Source organism: Xiphias gladius, chromosome 22, assembly GCF_016859285.1.
Source record: "Xiphias gladius isolate SHS-SW01 ecotype Sanya breed wild chromosome 22, ASM1685928v1, whole genome shotgun sequence".
NCBI lineage: Eukaryota > Metazoa > Chordata > Actinopteri > Istiophoriformes > Xiphiidae > Xiphias > Xiphias gladius.
In genome coordinates, this window is record NC_053421.1 from 13,791,785 (window position 1) to 13,810,839 (window position 19,055).

General features: G+C 39.0%; 3 protein-coding genes across 3 annotated transcripts in view; 1 reads left to right on the forward strand and 2 right to left on the reverse strand.

Moving 5' to 3' along the window:
• The window catches only part of LOC120784306 (transcription factor HIVEP3), a 41,876-nt gene extending 41,260 nt beyond the window's left edge, over positions 1-616 (reverse strand). The window contains exon 1 of the mRNA XM_040118005.1: positions 547-616. The gene's annotated coding sequence lies outside the window, so the exon portion shown is untranslated. The remainder of the gene's footprint in view (positions 1-546) is intronic.
• Positions 617-4,147: 3,531 nt separating this feature from the next.
• Positions 4,148-11,398, reverse strand: serinc2l (serine incorporator 2, like). The gene is made up of 10 exons (XM_040118578.1): positions 11,289-11,398; positions 10,259-10,420; positions 9,845-10,032; positions 9,648-9,727; positions 9,339-9,476; positions 8,978-9,147; positions 7,944-8,034; positions 6,877-7,027; positions 6,564-6,773; positions 4,148-6,090 (listed from the first exon to the last, which is right to left on the reverse strand). Exons 1-10 carry the CDS (start codon positions 11,325-11,327, stop codon positions 5,952-5,954), a joined length of 1,368 nt encoding a protein of 455 aa, XP_039974512.1. The 5' UTR covers positions 11,328-11,398; the 3' UTR covers positions 4,148-5,951.
• Positions 11,399-16,028: 4,630 nt separating this feature from the next.
• On the forward strand, positions 16,029-19,055 carry stmn1b (stathmin 1b). The gene is made up of 5 exons (XM_040118029.1): positions 16,029-16,152; positions 17,286-17,329; positions 18,033-18,205; positions 18,339-18,530; positions 18,625-19,055. The coding sequence occupies exons 2-5, from the start codon at positions 17,314-17,316 to the stop codon at positions 18,682-18,684; spliced, it is 441 nt and encodes a 146-aa protein (XP_039973963.1). The 5' UTR covers positions 16,029-16,152; positions 17,286-17,313; the 3' UTR covers positions 18,685-19,055.

Below are 19,055 nucleotides of genomic sequence, written 5' to 3' on the forward strand. Positions count from 1 at the left end.
ATATAATGGAGGTCAGGGTATGAGGCCACAAATCAAGTAACTTCTCCCGGATGACTGTGTCAACTGTTGCAGGGTCCCAGGAAATGTTTTGCACTTTTTTTTTTTTTATGCACACATCTCGGTGCTTGGAGTGCATTTCCTGCTGATCAGATGACCCTGTCTTGTCTGACCTCGCCATACCTGAGCAATGAGGGTCAGATGCAGTAAAGGTCGGAGAGAGAAACAGGCCTGACTGTAGCGTGCCTAGGTACCGTGGAGATCAAATGGTGCTCTAAAAGGCCAGTGGACATCAGAGCTCACAGGTGGTGATGACTGGCAGCACACCTCGTCTTTTCAGCTCACATCACTGTCACGGTGCACAGGTAAGCCCATGAAGGAATGAAGCTGCTCTTAGGACAATGAAACATCCAGCAACAACAAACAACGGAATTACACGTCTCATTACGTCTAGCAGAGGAAAACCCGACGTAGAATAAGTAACATTTGGTCTTCTCCGCATATGAGCTTACGGTGAGTCCCACTCTTTTGTCTCTCATATTTTCAGACCTGTCTGTGCATCTTCATCCAGCACGCTGACTCTTTGTTCCCAGTCGTTGAGAACACCACCGCGTCAAAGAAGAAAGGGAAGGAAAGGAAAAGTGGGAGGGGGGAGGAAGGTGGGGAGAGGTGTAGAGAAATAGGAGAGGATTAGGAGAGCAAAGAGTGAGAGCAGGAGGAAGCGAGAGATAGAGCAGGAGATGGTGGAAGGAGTGCAGGGACATGCTGTGGTGTGAGCGCTCCGTACTGCTACAATATGACTCTGACAGGCTTATGTAACCAGACCGGCCTGGCATTTGGCTCACAGCAGACGCCGGCTGCACTGACTGTTATGTAACTGCATTAGCTGCTCCTCTGAGCTGGGGGAGAGCATGCGCACAGGAGAGCCCTGCACACACACACACACACACACACACACACTCAGACTTTCAGACTTTTACACTTCAGGCTTAGGAGGGACTGCATTGTACTGCAGCCAGACTGAGAGGATGGAAGTGATTGAACAAAATGAGGAAAAACTCAGTCCAGTGGAAGTTCATTGGTTTATTAGAAACAAACAGGTCTATTAGTGCCCCCATTTTACTTGCTGGAGACAAACTATGTAATGAGTCTGACAGGCATCAGCGTCTTCTCTTCTCATCCTCCAGCAACAGGTTTCCCATCCCGAAAAGCCTAATTTGAGCTTAATGTTGGGTAAATGTTTTCATTGCACATGCAGTATGCCAGCAGGGCCCAAACTCAATTAGCTACCCTGCATGCAGCACATAATTTAATGGGCCTGGAATCCACTCTTAAAACCCAATTACACCTCAGACAGGCATTTCCAGTCACTCTGTCAAAGAGATGGTCAGGGATGCGCAATCCTCTCGCAGAACAATGCTTATCCAAACTAACATCAGGAGCAGTTCACAGTTCATTTATTGTAATGTTTAAAAGTGAAACAAAGTTGAAATATTGTAATGTCCTATGTAGGGAATGACCTTATTCTTGACAAATGAATGCAAAATGCAGCTAAACGCTGACATTTCCCAGCTAATGTGGGAAAAGTGAAGTGGAGATTAAGGTCAGAGATTACATGCAAGTGCTAACTATTGTTTCAGTCAATCTGCAATTAAAAATCCCAGGATGCCTAACCAAGCATGACTGCAGAGCTGCACTAAGCAGTTCATAACCAGGACATTACAGTCCCTGATCTCTTATTACAGCGACAAATTGCATCTGATGATAACAGAGGAAATGAAGGGTGGGATTTATGACACTGGAGCCAATGGCCACAGACCAAGAGTGTCTTAAATCTATCCTAGGAGAAAAATTGAGTTCACATTCGTACACCTGATGATAACAGGGGGAAATAAAAGTATGATTTACGACGCTTAGCTAATTTGTTCTCAGATGCTGTCGGCTGTGTTCAGATGCTGTTAAATTTCAGATGGGACTAATGGAAGCAGAGTACAGTGCGAAGAGTTCTTTAGTCTCAGTCTGCTACTTTTATGCTTCAATCGCTCAAAGAGAAATGGAGTAAGAGGTTTTTTTTTTAAAGTAAAGACTGAGATTATGTTTAGCCTGGCAATAAAACTGACACAATTAAAATCAAAAACACCAGAAATCTGGAGGAGATGCTGCCTGTCCATTCCTTTTCCATCACGTCTTTTAGTTTGGTAGTGAGTTTACTACAATGTCTGTGGTTTGACGACGATGATTGCACCATACTTGACGGACGTCCCGCCTCCCACCTCCTCTGTGCGTCTGACCCTTGAAGTGAAACCATGTGTCAGACCAGTGTGCAGTGCACCGCTGCAAAGAGACAGGTGAGGACTTCCACTCCTCAAAACATTTCACGCGATGTTGAGTGTTCCAACTTCACGGCAAGTCCAGTGGAGGAACACTGAGAGGAGCAGAGAGTTTATACAAAAAAGACTCAGTCCCCAACTTTAGGCGTGTTATAATGTAAACCATAGTTTCATTACATTCATTGCTGTAGTTTTGCATAATTTGCATCAGTGCTTTTTTCTTTCAATGAAGCCTTGGTGAAGAGCTGCATATTCATTACATCATGCAATACTGGCACACGTTTGAAATCTGTTGTTTGGTTCCAATTCAAATCTTTTTACAACTCATATTTTGTTTATATCAATATCCACTGATATGCGCAACATGGAAGGGCTTACATGCAAATGAACATGTATTTGCACTCATACTGTGTACCCTCCCTTTTGATACAATCTGTATTCCTGCCCCTGAAGTCTTTATTTTTTTTTACCGTTTCATATTTTTTTCTTCTATGGTTTTACAGTTGTGTGCTGTTGTCCTCCCCACAGTTTTTGGGAAAGCCTTTTGTTTTATCCAATACACGTGATGAAAACGAGAATTCAGTCTCACAGCTACACTGCGACACAATCCATCAGCTGAGTACTGTCACAGACAGGCTGAGCAAGGGGTGGTGTTGTGGGAGGGTGGAAGTCGACACGAGGTAGTGTGCCCTGAACGGTTTCAGACGGTGCCAACTGGATTGAGTGACTGTAACAGCCAAAACCAACATGTCCCGTCTGCCAGCCAAGCAAGAAGGAAATAACACAGTCAAGCCTGTAAGCACTGGCACTCACTGCTCTGTTGCTGTACCAGCACAAGGGACAGGTCACGTACATTTACTGCTTCAATTTACAGTCAGGTAAAGGGGTGAACTCTGGTCAGAGCTAGACTTTTTTTGTCTACTGATTACTCAAGTCATGTATTTTCCATTTAGCTTTGGACCTGTGTCACAGGAAGCTAAGTGGCAGAGCAAACACTCAGCAAAGGGTCAAGATTTGAGTGTGGCCCCAGTCACACAAAAGCTGACGAGAGAAATGGTGTTAGAGTTTAAGCAGCAAACAGGGAAACACAGCAGGGGGGATGGCAGTGGAAGGCCGAATACTTAGACAAACAAAAAAACAATAATAAAGACACGCACATCCCAGTATCCGACAGGATGGGTGCTGGATCGAAAGACAGGTTGCAATAAATGATAATGGATAGATCTACACACCAAATAGCTCCCGTTAAAGAATTTTATTTGCTCTTGCGACGTTTCGAGAACAAGGCTCTCACTCAAACTAGGAGGTGTGACAAAGAGTCACCTCTGCATACAGAGACTCCTTGTTCTCGAAACATCACGAGATAAATTAAAATCTTTTAATAGGAGCCATTTGGGGTGCACATCCATCCATTTTGGTATACTAAGACAAACCATCTGACATAAAGTGCTTGCACTGACGCAACATGTCAAGCATATGGTTTACTTGTCTTAGAGTGTCATCCCCACATGTTGCTTCAGAGTGCAATACATGCTGTGATGCATCTGTCAGCCCCATCTCAGTCCCCCGATCTGGTACCTCATGACCTAAATCTATGGACTGATGTACAGAAATGAGAGGAAGTGCCATCACACTACCTGAACCCTAGTAACCCACTACAGATAAGGAGATGTTAAGTACAATCAATAATATCAATGGGGCACTTAAAGTACCCTAAATACATATTAATTACTTTACCAGTAATTAATGTTCCTCAGTATATCAACAGTAAAACCTCATCAAATGTAAACAAAGGAGAAGAAAAAAAAAACTGGCTTCTGTCTCACTTTTATTAAATTATTTTGTAGGTTTTACACTCCATCTTCATCTATTAGACATTCTTCATGGAACACAACTGTAAAGCTTCCATTGAAGCTCCATCAAGACAAAGAATGAGTGAAAGTTTTCCATCTTCATTAAAAACAATGTTTATACATTAATTACAATATTTATTCATGTCATAGGCCTATGCCTTATGGTATGCAATGACTGCCCACCACAGTGTAAGGCAAGGCATAATAAACACACGTCAGCATTAGTGATAAACCTTTTTTGAAACCCAGGACTACAAAAAGGCACTTAATAGTTTTTTTTTTAATATTACGTTATGATTGACCACTGGCAAATCTGCCTAAATAATCTCCTTATTATGGCGATAATGGTAAAACGTAACCAGCATTTGACATGTTAGATAAACAAAATTAATAATAATAATAATAATAATAATAAAAAAACTTTCAAAACCTCCATTCACAATATTCACATGCAGCCAGAGAAACAGGGTAATCTGATTCGTGTGTGTGGGTGTTGAAGTGTTGGAAAAGAACATAACATAGACAAAGGATAACATTTTCAGGATTGTAACAAAATCCTTTTTTCACAAGTACAAAATATACTGAGCTTATTTTAACTCATTCCATTCATGTTGAAATTGAGGTAACTACTATATAATGCATAAAATCACTGTACCACAATTACAACCATCAACATAGTCAATACCATTTAACAGTAATTTATCATTTCTGAAATGCTTTGTTAATATCTTGTATACTGCAACACTTAAAAATCCCCTTCCTCTGAACTCAGTAACGTGCTCTGCAACAGTCTGGGAATAATGGTATTTGTGAGAGCACAGGTAGCTTGGAGTTCATGCCATCACCTCCTGAACAGTACCACTGCACATTGCACATTGCATGATGCTGACTGCTATGGATCAATACATGTCTCCCTGCTGCAAACAGACTGCTATACAGGTACAGATTGTTGTCCGTGGCTGTACAAGGCCAACAAGTCAGACATGGAAAGGCATAGCACCGAAGATAAATTACCTTAGGCTGAATAAGGTGAGGAAGAGCTGATATGAAACTGGTTGTCTATTAGGACTCTGTGGTTCAAGGTGCAACAACATTGATTTGCATACAGCCTCGCAGCAAAGGGGAAGTGCCGTTATGATCTGTGGGGTGTGTCATATTAGCCTTATCTAGCTCTCACACTCATCTCACTCTGGGGCTCCTAAGGAGGGATGCCCTGGTTTCCCTAGCACTTTTAAGAGTCCAGATAATCGGGGGACTCCGGACCTGGCCAATCAGAGAAGTCTGATCTCACAGGCCTTTAGAAGGGAATCTGTTACTGAAATGTCTGAGGTATTGAGAAAGTGCCTTGTTGCTGAGTCTTCGTGAAAGTCCAGTAACTGAAATTCAGCAAAAATATAATGGAGCTCATTCAATCATACCACATCAGGCAGAAGGAAAGAAGTAGCCTATCAAGGTGGGTCACTGGCAAAGAAAATAACTTCTTGTGTATAAAACCGTCACCCAACAGGCTAACTAAAAAAATCCACTTACATTTTCATACATATGTAGTGATTATAACACTCAATAAATATACTGAAAGGAGTAAAACAATAGAAACATAACAGCACAAGCAATTACTTGAAAAAGGATTAAAAAGAAATTTTAAGTATTTTCTTTATAATATCCTTCCTATTTCCTTAATAACATTCTTCACACTGCTTAATAAAGTAGGCAAGGCAAAAAAGGTCAAAAACAAAAAAAACCCCAAATACAGCCAAAAGACAAGGCATGCTTAGCTGAAGTCCCTGTCAGGGAAGATGAGAGGGGCGATGAGGGTCCAGAGGTAGAGCCCAAGGCCAAGCCAGCTGGAGCTCATCTTCACCCACACAGCTGGCATACTGCTCTGCATGGCCTGGGTGGTGATGTCTGGTCTGAGGGAGGACGCAGAGGGACAAGCACAATTTAGAGGAACAAACTCAACATAACGTATGTATTGAAATTTATCTACACATATTTTTCATCTAAGGACCATTAATGAAGGGACTGTGGTCGATACTTTTTTTTTTTTGGTCTTTTCTAAAATTAGGTGATTTTTGAAACATTCAAGCTGTGCTCACAGAATTAGAGATCTGTGAGGTAAAGTAATGTGCCCTCTGGTGGCCATAGTGGAGGTCTACAATGCCTGGAACCTACTGATTTCAAAACAACTGGTCATCTCAGAAGCATCAAACAGACACATTTATTTTTTGCTGTTTCTGTTTTAGAGCTTATTTTATAACCAACAATTTTGTGTTTTTATGCACTTTTACTCCCCCTTTAGGATTCATCCCTCCAGTCAAAAGCCTAACAGTCTAACCTGTAGGCCCTTTATGTTGTATGTCGAACATGTTGAAGAGACACTTACTGGTACCAGTTGGTGAGAGTCATCATGATGTACAGAGAGGCCAGACAGAGGTGGAAGTGGAAAAAGGAGTAGCTGTAGGTGACTCCCTCTTCCTCATTGTCCAAGGCTCTGCATACACCATCCTCTCCTACCACACCTTCTCCACCTGACCCTCCACCCTCCTCTGTCTGCATTAACTTATTTACCTGGGTGTTACTGGACGAACGGATACTAGGGGAGAGACAGAGAGAGCCCGTTTCACAAAAATACAAATAATACAAAACAGAACAGAGACTATAATTTGTGACAGTTTTCGGCACTGCTAAGAACCTACCTAGCATAGAGAGTGCAGAAGAGAAAGATGACCAAACCAACAATGCCCTGAGCATCCCACCACTGTACTTGTCCTGGAGTGCTGTCACCAGATGGTTCAGTGGTGCTGGCATTCGACACTAGACTTAATAGGCTGGGGTTACACTTCCGATCTAAGACATCACGTATACACACACTGCATTAGACATTTTGTTAAACTAAAATAGGTTGCGAAAAATACATTATTATACAGTGAGCCTGTTTACACGACATAAACTTGTATCCCTGAGCATTTGAATTCCATCATGACTGTAATGGCAATACAGAAAAAAAAAAACTTTTATGTAAATTAACTCAAATTTTGGCAGTGATGATGCCACAAACACCTTAGAAGGCACTAAAAGATGCATTTGGCAGTGTTAATATATTAATTCCAAAATGTAAATGTTTTCCAGTTCATGGACACGTTACTCTCCCCAACACTGAAATAAATGCCCATTTTGTCTAGTTCCCCATTGTACACTAACCAATGTTTTTAACTATTGTGTTTTCAAATAAAATGCTGTTGCCTATGACATCTAGCAAAGGTAAAAAGTGTGTGCAGTGTTACAACATCCGTGAAACGAGAGACCGATCTCCAATAGGACAAGGAAATTTTGTATTTTTCAAAGAAAAGTCAAATCCAGTTCTACTTGGGTGGTTGAGATGTATTTTCAATGTCATGTGTGAATAGATCTCAGATGCCTACATGTGTAGGAAAAACTGAAGCTAATCCATGACAGCAATTATGAAGTGTACCAAAAGGCACTAAGCCTATAGTCACCACAAGCTTGCCCATTGTTGCCATTCACTTGGGAAAGGCAGATCACACGACATGAGAAAAGGAAGGTGTCCTAACTAGTAGCAAAAAAGGGACCTCTTTGTTCCCATAGCATGCAAGGGAAAACTCACCAGTCTGATCAAAATGCTGCAGCAGATAAACAGCAAGTACATATATTTAAAGAAAACAATGCCTAATCACAACTGAGCATGCAACCAAAAGCTACAGAGGAGAGCTGCAACTTTGGAGTAAAAGAACAGGAGACTCACTTGGATTGTTGGTCATTGCAGACCAAGTGACATACATAGTGTAGAGGGAGATGAGTGAAGCCTGGAGCAAACCGGAGTGTGGCTGAGCTTCCTGTAGCAAACAGGACAAACATATAAAATTACAGACTTACTGTACTCACATAACAGTGTTTCACTCCGTAAAACTGCACCAAAACATCATAAAATACAAAATCTTTATTTCAGATGGAATTGATGCATGTTAATAATTTATCGTTTGACTTAATTCAATTCGTTATAAAAAATGTATAACCTGGTGAGTTGGAGAGACCTGTGACAGTATTTACAAACAGCAAAATATAAACTAATGCTTTGCTGTGATCAAAAAATCTAGAAGTAACTAACTGTTGTTGCAGTATTTCTATTAAAGTATTTCTATTAAAGATCAACTGAGACTATAAAAAATAATTTATAAAGCAGTGGAAACATATAATTCATTTTAATTTTCCATATGACCTTCTACTGGCTGTAAATAAGTTCAAGCTGTTACAAAGTACAAAACCTTTTTCTTCAAAGGACTGAATAGCAAGGACAAACATAAGGGAATGTCCATCACTAGTAACAACAAATGTGAAAACAACATTTTCCTCTCAACAGGCCTCCATCCACAACAGTTTCAAGATTTTTTTCTAAAATTTTAACAGTCCACAGTTGAATGCAAAAACAATGTAAAATTTTTGTATTTTATGCCACTGTATGTTTTCAAAGTTGTCTGACAGTACAAATATAAATTGATGATACTATCTGTCTTGTTTGATTGGAATAATTATTCGAAATGACAGTGGCTTGAGTGAGTCGTAGATAACAGAAAGTTGATCTCTTGAAGTTTGCTTCTTATTGTTGTTGGATATACTGGATCAACTCTGGAGAGCATTTAAAGCGCCATTTTTGGGGTACTTTTCACAAAAAAGGGGGGGGATAAGAATGGATTGAAAGCCACAAACAGAGAGAAAAAACGTGTTTTCAAATGTATTTGCATTATTGTGGCCATGGCCTGAGACTGGTCCATGCTGTACCTGTATCTTGGGTAGGATGGAGACAATTGAGATGATGACGCAGAAGATAAGGTTGAGGCTGATGAAGACCTTGTGCTCTGTGCAGTCATCAGGCTGTGTGTAGTAAATGTAGAAAAGCACCACAGCAGTGATAGCCAGGGCGTAGTAGAGGAAAGTGAAAGACAGCAGGCCTGCAATGTACATAACCATACATTGACATGAATGGCTTAAAATCACAAGTATATTAAAAGTGAGTTACTGACTTGGATGGCAGAAAAGATCTGTCTACTAGTCAAATATTTTGTCATGTGTATCATTTATTATTCAACAAATAGGTAGCTTAACATGGCAAGGAATGCTTCTTTGTCAATGAATGCTTTACCTGCAAACCAGCATTTGTTGTCACTACTTTCAGCATTTTCAACCCACACCTTGTTCCAGGAGTGGGCAAAGTCAATGAGGAGAATAAGTTGGATGATAATGAAGATGAAGGATCCCACCACTCCAAAGTAAAACCACACTGAAAAGTGAAAAGGAAATAGATAAAGCTCATACAGATTTCTAATACTGTTGATCAGGAATAGATATCTCTATACTGCCTGAGTCACTGATAAATCCCAGCTTTGTGTCTACTCATGAAAAAGATAAAGTATGTTTACATTTATTGTAATTCAACAGAGCATGTTAGTACCAGTATGAAATGTTCCGTCAGGGATGAAAAAAGCTCCCACTGTTATCCCAACCAGGATCAGAAACTTAAAGAACCAGAACCTGGAAAATAAATAGTTACAAACCCACCATCAGTACAGTTGACAGATGTAGGTAGCACATGCACCTGCCTCCATCCCTGAAACAGTACGTTCTATTTAAGCCCAATAAAGCACTTACCCATTTTGAATAGCGGCACGTGGGTCTTTGCTGCTACGGACACGAATCATGATGGCGGAAAACAGAAAGAAGAAGCAGGTCATGGCGAAGCACATACGGTACACAGATTTGTAGCCCACAAGGACATCACAGTTAGCCTTGTTTTCAATACCAGGTATAGAAGTTCCTCCTTGGCAAAATCCTGGGATCTATGAAATACCAGAAAGTCAGATGAAAATGACTTGTAATTAAGCTTATCTAGAACTTATTTATTAGAGAGAATGTGAAAAAATACTGACAATATTTCAAGGTACATCACTGAGAATTTTCTGTGCAAATATTAAATTGTAAAGTGACTGCAGTAACAGCATCTAGCAACACATTTTAGCCATTTACTGTGTACAAACTGTGTAACCAGTAGCACACTGATCTCACTTTGCGGAGCTGTGTTTCCATTCCAGGGAGGATCATAATGACAGACACCATGGTCCCCAGCAGCAAAAAGAAGGAGAAAACCAGCCGTGTGATGGTGGAGTTATTGGAGGAGGGACAGCAGCCACAGAGAAGGCATGGTGCTGAGCCACACAGACAGGAAGCCTATAGGAGTGGACAGGGTGGTGATGGGAGTGGGAGGAAAAACGACACACAGTTAAAGCTTTGGACAGGACAGGCTTTTAAAAATCAGTCAACGGCCAAAGGGATGTAGGCAACTCCTTTGGCAGAATGCCAGTCACAAATAGCTTTTGTTCCACTGGAAATATTGGGCTTGTAAATTATTAATTGTGATAGTGGATTTCCAAAACTGGATTCAATTGGATACGCGTCACCCACTTCTCAAATACAAAACACAATCACGGGCCTATTGTTGTCCCAGTAAGTAAATCTAGGGCATAGCTACCCTCTGGCTTTTACGATGGCCACAGTTAACTAGATAGTCCGCAGAATGAAAAACAGACAGACTCCACCTTTTTAATCTATAAATATTGAGAGTGACCTTGCTAGCCCATTTGACGCTAACTACTGTTGTATCGGCCTGACCAGGAGTTGTTGTCCTAGAGATTAGCCAAAACATATAGGTTAAATTTGAGCTAATAACTCGGTAGCGTTAGCGTAACTATCTAACTAGATAGGTAAATGTGTTTACATTAGTGCCAATGGTCTGTTCTGACACTTCCTCAATCTTTATTTTCCTTGGCGATTCACTAGCTTGCTAAACTACCTTTCTTGAGATTTCTAGCGTTATAAATGCCCATTACTTCTAGTATCTGGCGTTACCTTAATAACTAATTATAATAAGAGCGCTTTAGGTTAACTATCACGTAGTTGGTACTTAAACTATTTACTCAGCTAGCTAACGTTAACCTTTTTTCTCATCTAGCTAAGAGCTAACGTTAAGACGACAAGAGGGAACAAAAGCCTTCCGTTGATATCTAAGATAATACTCATATTGGAATATGGTACTTACACAGCTGGCTAAAGAGCACAAGGCCAGACAAGCCCCCATTTTGACATTAAAGGGCTGAAATTAATGGTAGTGTACCGCTGCCTTTAGTTTTCCTGTAAATAATTACCCGGATACACAAGCAGACGGAAACTGCTCGGAATTTTTTTTTTTTTTTTTCAAAATAAAGGTCTACACAATTAACTAATAATAAACTAGTAATAAACTTTCCAACATGCAAGAACTAAAATGTAGCATGCCGGGCCCATCGGTAGTTGTTAATGTGAGCTAGATGAAAGGGGAATTGTTTAACCAGAGCAATTCCATTATAAAATTTCTTTATAAAATTATTATGCATTTTTAAGAATGGTAGCACATCTTTGTTTGGTTAATGGATTAAATTTGTGTGGTGGCACAATTGATTTCCGCCAATCCGAGATTTAGTCTAAGAGTGTCTGCCGGATAAAGTGGATAACATGACAGTAAATGTGAGGACTTTGAAACCTACCATCTGTTCTCTTGCTTAGCATCCCAGGAGCTGAGTGTCTGTTGTTTTAAACTACACAGATAGCAAAAGAGAGCCTGTCAGGTGCTGACAGAAACCTCTACAAAGTCCCTGCTGTTGCTAGTGCACCAGCGCTGTGGGGAGCCAACAGTGATTGGGTTATTAATAGTCCCTGTAATGCCTAACATGGAAGCAACAAGGAATATTTCAATGCAAAATACTCAGTTGATTTAATAACAAGTAGGAGTATTGAGTGCTCGTAGGCTGAGTAAAATTAATAGGCTTGGACATTTCTCAATTCACCAAACACTGAAAGGAAACATAATGTTTATATTTTAATTGAGTTTATAGTTGAAAATAAACCCACAAGGTATATAGCCATAAAACACAAAGTGACCATTGCTAAATACCATGAATATTTTCAACATGAGTGGGCTTTGCTGCTCATTTTTAATGTATGCAATGTACAGTGTACAATGAGAATCATTTGATGCTACCATGGATCTCAACTCTTGCATTGAGGATAAGTAAACCGTAGTTTTTGTCTATGAAATATACACTGCACTTTTTTTTTATTTATACCTGGGGTTATGAGATGTACCTGAATGGAAAAGAAGTTTTTCGTCCTCTTTACTGAATCTTCAACTCAGTAAGTGAATCCACTGTCCTGTGCCTACAAGAAAGTACTTTTTGTCCTCCCAGATCAAGAGGTATGATTCTGGTATATTCCATTATTAAACTAGTGGTAATGTAGAAACATGTTTTATTATACACTGGTACTAGAGTAAATTAAATGCTTGATTGTATAATTCTGTAATTCACATTGGTCACAAGTGATCTAATGGATTATAAATAAAAACTAAAGATATCATAATGAATGAATTGAATTTGAATTGTGTTAAAATATTACAATAAAAAAATTAACAAGTTCCTAGAAACTATAATACTAGACTATTTCTATGATATTGTCAGTGAAATACTTAACTTTAACATAACATTTACTTTTAAATGCTTTTTAATTGCTACATGTTATGGGGATTACAGACATACAGTAGTTTTATGTGCATTTCACTTTTTGTCAGGTTAATTCCTCTATCAAACACTAGGTAGCAGCATTTGAACAGCATTTTACATTACTGCCACTCAATCCAATGAGCCTTAATAAACTATATTTCACATTTTGAATGATTAATCAGTCAATAACAATTTTACAGTAAAATTAGAAGACAGTCCTTAAGATGGTTCTGATACATTGGCCTCACAAAAAAATTTAGAGCTTACTACTATAACCTATTCCCTACATTTTTCTGTGCAGGAGATATATTGTAAACACTTCTGAACTTATAACTAACTTTAAACTACAATAAAATATAACACATGGTAAGTTGGAGGGACTGCAGTTACATGGAACATATTAAGACAAAGTTTCTCTGTGGTTAATGTCGCATGCTTCAACATGCCACTTTGTACCACACCAGCAGCAGCAACAGTTACATCTAATCTGTCAGAATATAGGAGAGCTGTTTTATGAGTTATTCTCACTACTAAAGAGTATGTTGATTCAACAGAAGCATCTGGTTGCTGGATACACAGGAGGGAAATTAAATTAAAATAAGATCCTCTGTAATGTCAATCCATCTGTGCCATTCTCAATTATTAGTTTAGGATGAATGAAGACAGGGGGCCTTTAAGTTAATACATTCAATGCATTTTGTTAAACTCCACACTAAGATTAATGTACTGTACTGGCGAAGGTGTGGGTATTCAGGTCCTGGCATGCAGCTGACATGGTGTCTGAGCCAAAGTCGGAGATGGCCAGTGAAGCATGAAGGAAAGGAGACATGAGCATCAGCCAATGACAGCTTCGTGCTTCTGTAGCTCTAAAAATATGACAGTTTTAGAGGATGCATCACTTCTGTACAACACATGCATCCAAAGATTTTCTTCTGAACTGATCTAAAAGACAGACATTGATTAACATTTGAAACACAGAACTGTATCACACTCTCTAAATAGAATGTATTTTATTAACGCTTCTCACCTCAAGTAAGAGTAGGGACGTTCTGGTAGTGAGGAAAGACCATGTACCGTAATTAGCCTGATATTTGGTAGAACTCTGGTATTAAGTTTTAATATTAGATTTGATGTATATTGAGTATAGTCAAAGGAAGGTTGAGGGACCCAAGATTCCTTGAGGATAATGGGAAAATTGGTTTCCAGAAAAATAAGGTAAGATTTCAGTAGTAGCAGTACTAATTTGTGGGCTTCAAAGTTTAAGATTGCTGTAATAAGCAAAATTGCTTTTGGCTGGCTGTAACCAGCTTTATTGAAACTGTTCTGGTTTGGGATCAGCTATGAGACCCTACCCACAGTCAGTAAAATGACTAAAAACGCAACTTATTAGTAGTTCAAAACAACAAACAAAAATTTATTTCACACATTTGCAACCAGTTAATGAATCTATATGTTAACCCATTACATCTGGCCTGCATAAACTGCTCTAAAGCTCGGGTAAAAGGAAAACTTCATACACTACCTTGCTATGATACAAGTACCAATACTGTATATTATAGTAACTGTAATATACTGAATAAAGGATATTTTGTACACATATATAATGTTAAGATGAATCCACCTTTAATCAGATGTTTTCTCATATTTAACACATAACTCTTATCTGTTTTCAGGGACCTACTTTCTCTTCAGGGATCAAAAGTTTCTTGTTTTTTTTTTTTCAGTTTGTGAAAATGCAAGTGATGCTGTAGTTTTGTTTTTGTTTTGTTTTTTTCACCTGGAAGTAAAACTCTGTAAAACCAACCTCTGTCATCCACTGGCTCTTTTAGCCACTCATCTTTTTGAGCGTCCTATAATCACCTCTTTGTTCTGGCACTGGCAGGCTCACTTGGCTGGCAGCAGTTGGCAGATGATGTCTGCCTCTCTATATTGTTGTTAGTAGGACGCAGCTGCAAGGATTAAAACTTCACTCTCATCCATCAATACTCTCTCTTCACTCACTCCATGGACATTCTTGTAGCTTTCACCTTATGCAAGAGCTACAACAAAGGTTAAAATGTTAGGAAGAAAAAAGATTCTTCCAAAGAGTTTTTTGCTGGATAATGTAAAAGGTGCGATGCAAATACATGCAACAATAAATCTAGAGAACACTTTACACCTAGTCTGGAATAACTGACAAAAGCCAAGTGATGGATCTACAGTATTATATCTTAAATTCAATGCATATAAGACACAATATTAAGCATTAGCATGCTTAGAGTTTGTCAGAAAACAGCTGATTTTAAATGAGTATATTTCATTAATGAGTCCATTGCCAGCTTAATGAGCCAAGAACTATAAAATACTTTTGTGCTATGATGACATCTCCATTTACTTTCAGTTACCAATGGCAGGGACTGGAAAAATGGGTGTCAGTGTTGAGTTAAACACTCAAATGGACCATAACAGTCATTACATAATGAACTACAATATTGAATTTCATGGTATTGCATTCCTGAAACAGAGCAGCTGGCCAGGTTTTGGTTTTGTGTGTGAGTAATGAGAAAGATAGAAAAGAGATATAGCAATATAGTGCTATACAGTGCAATCATTGGATGCTTTTTAACAGTTCAACAAACATAATTAACAGTGTTTTATTACCTTGACATTTCATAACAAACAGGGAGTTAGACAGTTCTGACTGACGCCAAACATAAGTAATGTCTTGAGATTTCTTTGTGAATGGCTTTTTGGCAAATAAAAGTAATATATATTTGTTCAGACATAGCTCATATAACATAAAACATGAATATATTTCCTAATTTTGGTGTAATAATTATTTATGGTAATTTCTGCAGTAGTTTGCAATCGTCATCAAACGTGGACGCTCAGTTTGTGGAAAAAGGGAGGGGTTACCACCTCACACTTCTACTGTAGATATTAAGTCTTTATGAGGTCAGAAGAAAAGAAAATTATACTTAACGGGGAAAAAATGCTTGATTTTGCGATTATTATTAATTTTACACGGCAGTGTATTCTGTGAAGGGACCTCAAACAAGGAGGAAGTAAAGCCAAAGTATATATTTATTTATTTATGATCAAATATATGGCTAATGTGGAAGATAATGTTGACAGTTTCATAACCTTGAGCACACGCGGGCTCTCGCCATGAGGCGACGCTGGCTTTGTGTCTGCTAATTTGGCCACCTGCTCCTGGCGCGCGCAGTTTCTACCCCGTCTGTGATTGGTGGATTGGGACCAATGAATGCGAACATCTGCGGTGACGTGTGGTGTCAGTAGTTTTTTGCGCGAGGCGCAGATGTTGGCGGTCTGAATAGAGACAGGAAAAAACTTGGCTGGGGTCGGCGGTTCAATCTGAAGCACTTGACGGTGAGAACAATGCTTCTGTGTGAATGTTTAACCAGGCTTTCAGACCATTCAAACGAAGTGCTGATAGAGTTTAGGGTCGTTTTGGACACTTTTTGCACCATTATAAAATCAGTCCAGCATTACTGAAGTCATCTGTAGTAGCTAACGGACTTTATTGTTATGGCCGCTGTTCAGCAGACGTTATTTACAATACAATAAAATTCAATAAGCGTTGGAGAATACTTTCAAAAGTCATATAATAGGCATATCGTTTCTAACATCTTTCCATACACTGTCAGCCAATAAGTCAATTCACACTACGTTTGGCTGACTGACGTGTTGAGTGTATATAATGTAATGATTGCCGCGTAATTCCACCATATTACTCTTAGCTAGCAAACTTTAGTCGTTTATTCAGGTGCTTCATCTTTGTTGCCCCTATTCAGGAAACCGAATTACCTTTTTTTCCTCCCCCCATTCATTTTTCAAAAATAATGCATAAGTTTTCAGTTGTGTGTATGTTTAGTGGGGGTTGTGCAGAATTTTATTAATAATTTAGTAATATCTTGCGAAAATGCATGTCTCCACTCTCCAATTGTAGACATCCAGAATCATCACCTTTTACACCTGGTCTTCATTTCATTTTATACACCCTTCCACTATGTTGCTATGAGTAAATTTAGCTGAGGATCCAGCGAGGTGGTGGGCCCGCTACATGTCATGCAATGTTATTGATGGTAACTGAACAGATTATGTTAATATTATAATTGTATAAAGTGCAACTATACACACCACCTGCTGCTGTGTAATTCTTATTTATGCTGAGAAGATGAATTATTGTACCCACATGCGTGATCCCTCATCAATTAAGCAACTTGTCTTTGTGTGCCCGAAACAATGCTTGCTTTGATTCTATAAGGAGGGTAAATTAGGAAAATCAGTTTTTTTAAAAGCCATGGTTGCATGCTTGACCAATCAACTGTCAAAACTGTTAGTCAGCTCCATTGATACACTGCTCCTCCTGCTGAGAGGACACTGACATGTTTCAAAAGTAGCCTCTCATTTGAGTGAAATGAATGCTTTTTCAATTGTGTGCAATTAGACATACATTGCCTGATAGTAATTTCCTTTTTTTTTTCCATTTTCTCCTATAGTGGCATTAAAGGCAACATTTCTGCTGAAATGGCAAGCTGTGGAGGTATGTGTAAACTATGAGATAATTACTGTATGTGGATAGCTAGTCTTTTGGGATGCAACAAGCCCTTAAAAAACTTATTTTAAAAACCATTAAAGACCTTATCAGTGCCTTTTTAAAATAAATTTAATCCCACTTTCATTCCAGCATGAGTTTGTACAGTAAAAACAAGACAAAGAAAACGAAAGTATATCATTGCTAAACCAGGAAAGCACTAGAAAAGTAGGGCAAAGCAAAGTTGCTATGTCCTTAAGACCTCTGAAACCATATGCAAGACTCAAACACATTATTTAACCAAAATTTAACTGATCTGTACAGCAGCAATCCCACAGTGCTTAAAAACTGTCTTTGTTTTGTCAAATGTTGTTTTCATTTTTTTTTTTTTCATTGAAAAAAATGATCCGACATAGCAGGGATTATAGTTCTCTTTTGACCTCTCTGACAAGCAGTGACCCTTAAAGAGGTGGCAGGAGGTCAACTCAACCTCCCTTTAATTTTCCTGAGTCAGACAATGAATCTCAATTGAGGCTCTATTTTAGGATGGCAGTCGAGATCTGATATGGTTGATCAGCTAACTGGTCCGTCCACAGCAAGTTAATTGAACACATTTTTGATAGGCAGTTAAATGTTTGTCATTCATCAAGTAATATACACTGATATTGACCACCACTTATACTAGTGTGTACTATAACATCCTGTTTTACAGACATCCAAGTGAAGGAGCTGAACAAGCGTGCTTCAGGTCAGGCTTTTGAGGTCATCCTGAGCCCCTCAACCCCAGATGTCAAGGGGGAATTTCCACTGTCCCCTCTTAAAAAAAAGGGAACATCACTGGATGAGATTAAGAGGAAACTTGAAGCTGCAGAAGACAGACGCAAGGTATCTGCACAGATAAAATACATTGTGAACGTTTGTGAGCAAACGACCACTAACTGAGCTTTGAAGTCGAACACATGGGTTAGGTTTCAGGTCCTGTTAACTTACTACAAAAGTTGTCTTGTCATTTTGTCAGAGCCAAGAAGCTGAACTGCTGAAACATTTTGCTGAGAAACGAGAACACGAGAAGGAAGTCATCCAGAAGGCCATAGAGGAAAACTGCAACTTTAGCAAGATGGCGCAAGAGAAACTCAGCCAGAAGATGGAGGCAAACGAGGAGAACCGCACTGCACGGATGGCAGCTCTCAATGAGAAGTTCAAGGAGAAGGTGAGCTTCTAATGTTACATCAACATATCTTAATGTTTAATGTTAAAAAAAAAATTAAACTGTAGCGATCCTTTTGTCTTTTAAACACTAACAGGACAAGAAGCTTGAAGAAGTCAGGAAGAACAAGGAGGCGATTAGAGAAAGTGAAAGTTAATTTGTTTATGACCTGGAAAACTGTCCTTACATCTCCAAAGATAAGCTCTATTTTTTTTAACTGACACTTCCACGTTATTCATTGTTGTGTTAAATCTAATTATGCTGTTTAATCAAATTTGGTTATACTGTTAAGATTTGGTGTGGATATTGTCTGTTCTTCACTTGCAGATTTCTCTTTGGCAGCTGATTACACATTGTTTTGTGGTATTTCTCCATTAGTGGGCATTCCATTTCAGTAAATTGGTCCTGTATTGCGTCATACTGTTGAAATGCAGAAAGAATACTATTCTGAACTGTTGGTAATGTTGTAAGTTTTAATGCACTGATGAGACCAAGATTCTACCATTAAAGTTTGTATCCACAATTGAA

Coding starts and splice junctions, on each gene's coding strand:
- serinc2l (XM_040118578.1), bottom strand. CDS start 11,327: ATGGGGGCTTGTCTGGCCTTGTGCTCTTTAGCCAGCTGT. Junction 9,477..9,647: donor TGACGGAACATTTCATACTG/GTACTAACATGC, acceptor TTCACTTTTCAG/TGTGGTTTTACTTTGGAGTG. Junction 8,035..8,977: donor CCATCCTACCCAAGATACAG/GTACAGCATGGA, acceptor TGTTTGCTACAG/GAAGCTCAGCCACACTCCGG.
- stmn1b (XM_040118029.1), top strand. Junction 18,206..18,338: donor CTGCAGAAGACAGACGCAAG/GTATCTGCACAG, acceptor TCATTTTGTCAG/AGCCAAGAAGCTGAACTGCT. Junction 18,531..18,624: donor ATGAGAAGTTCAAGGAGAAG/GTGAGCTTCTAA, acceptor AAACACTAACAG/GACAAGAAGCTTGAAGAAGT.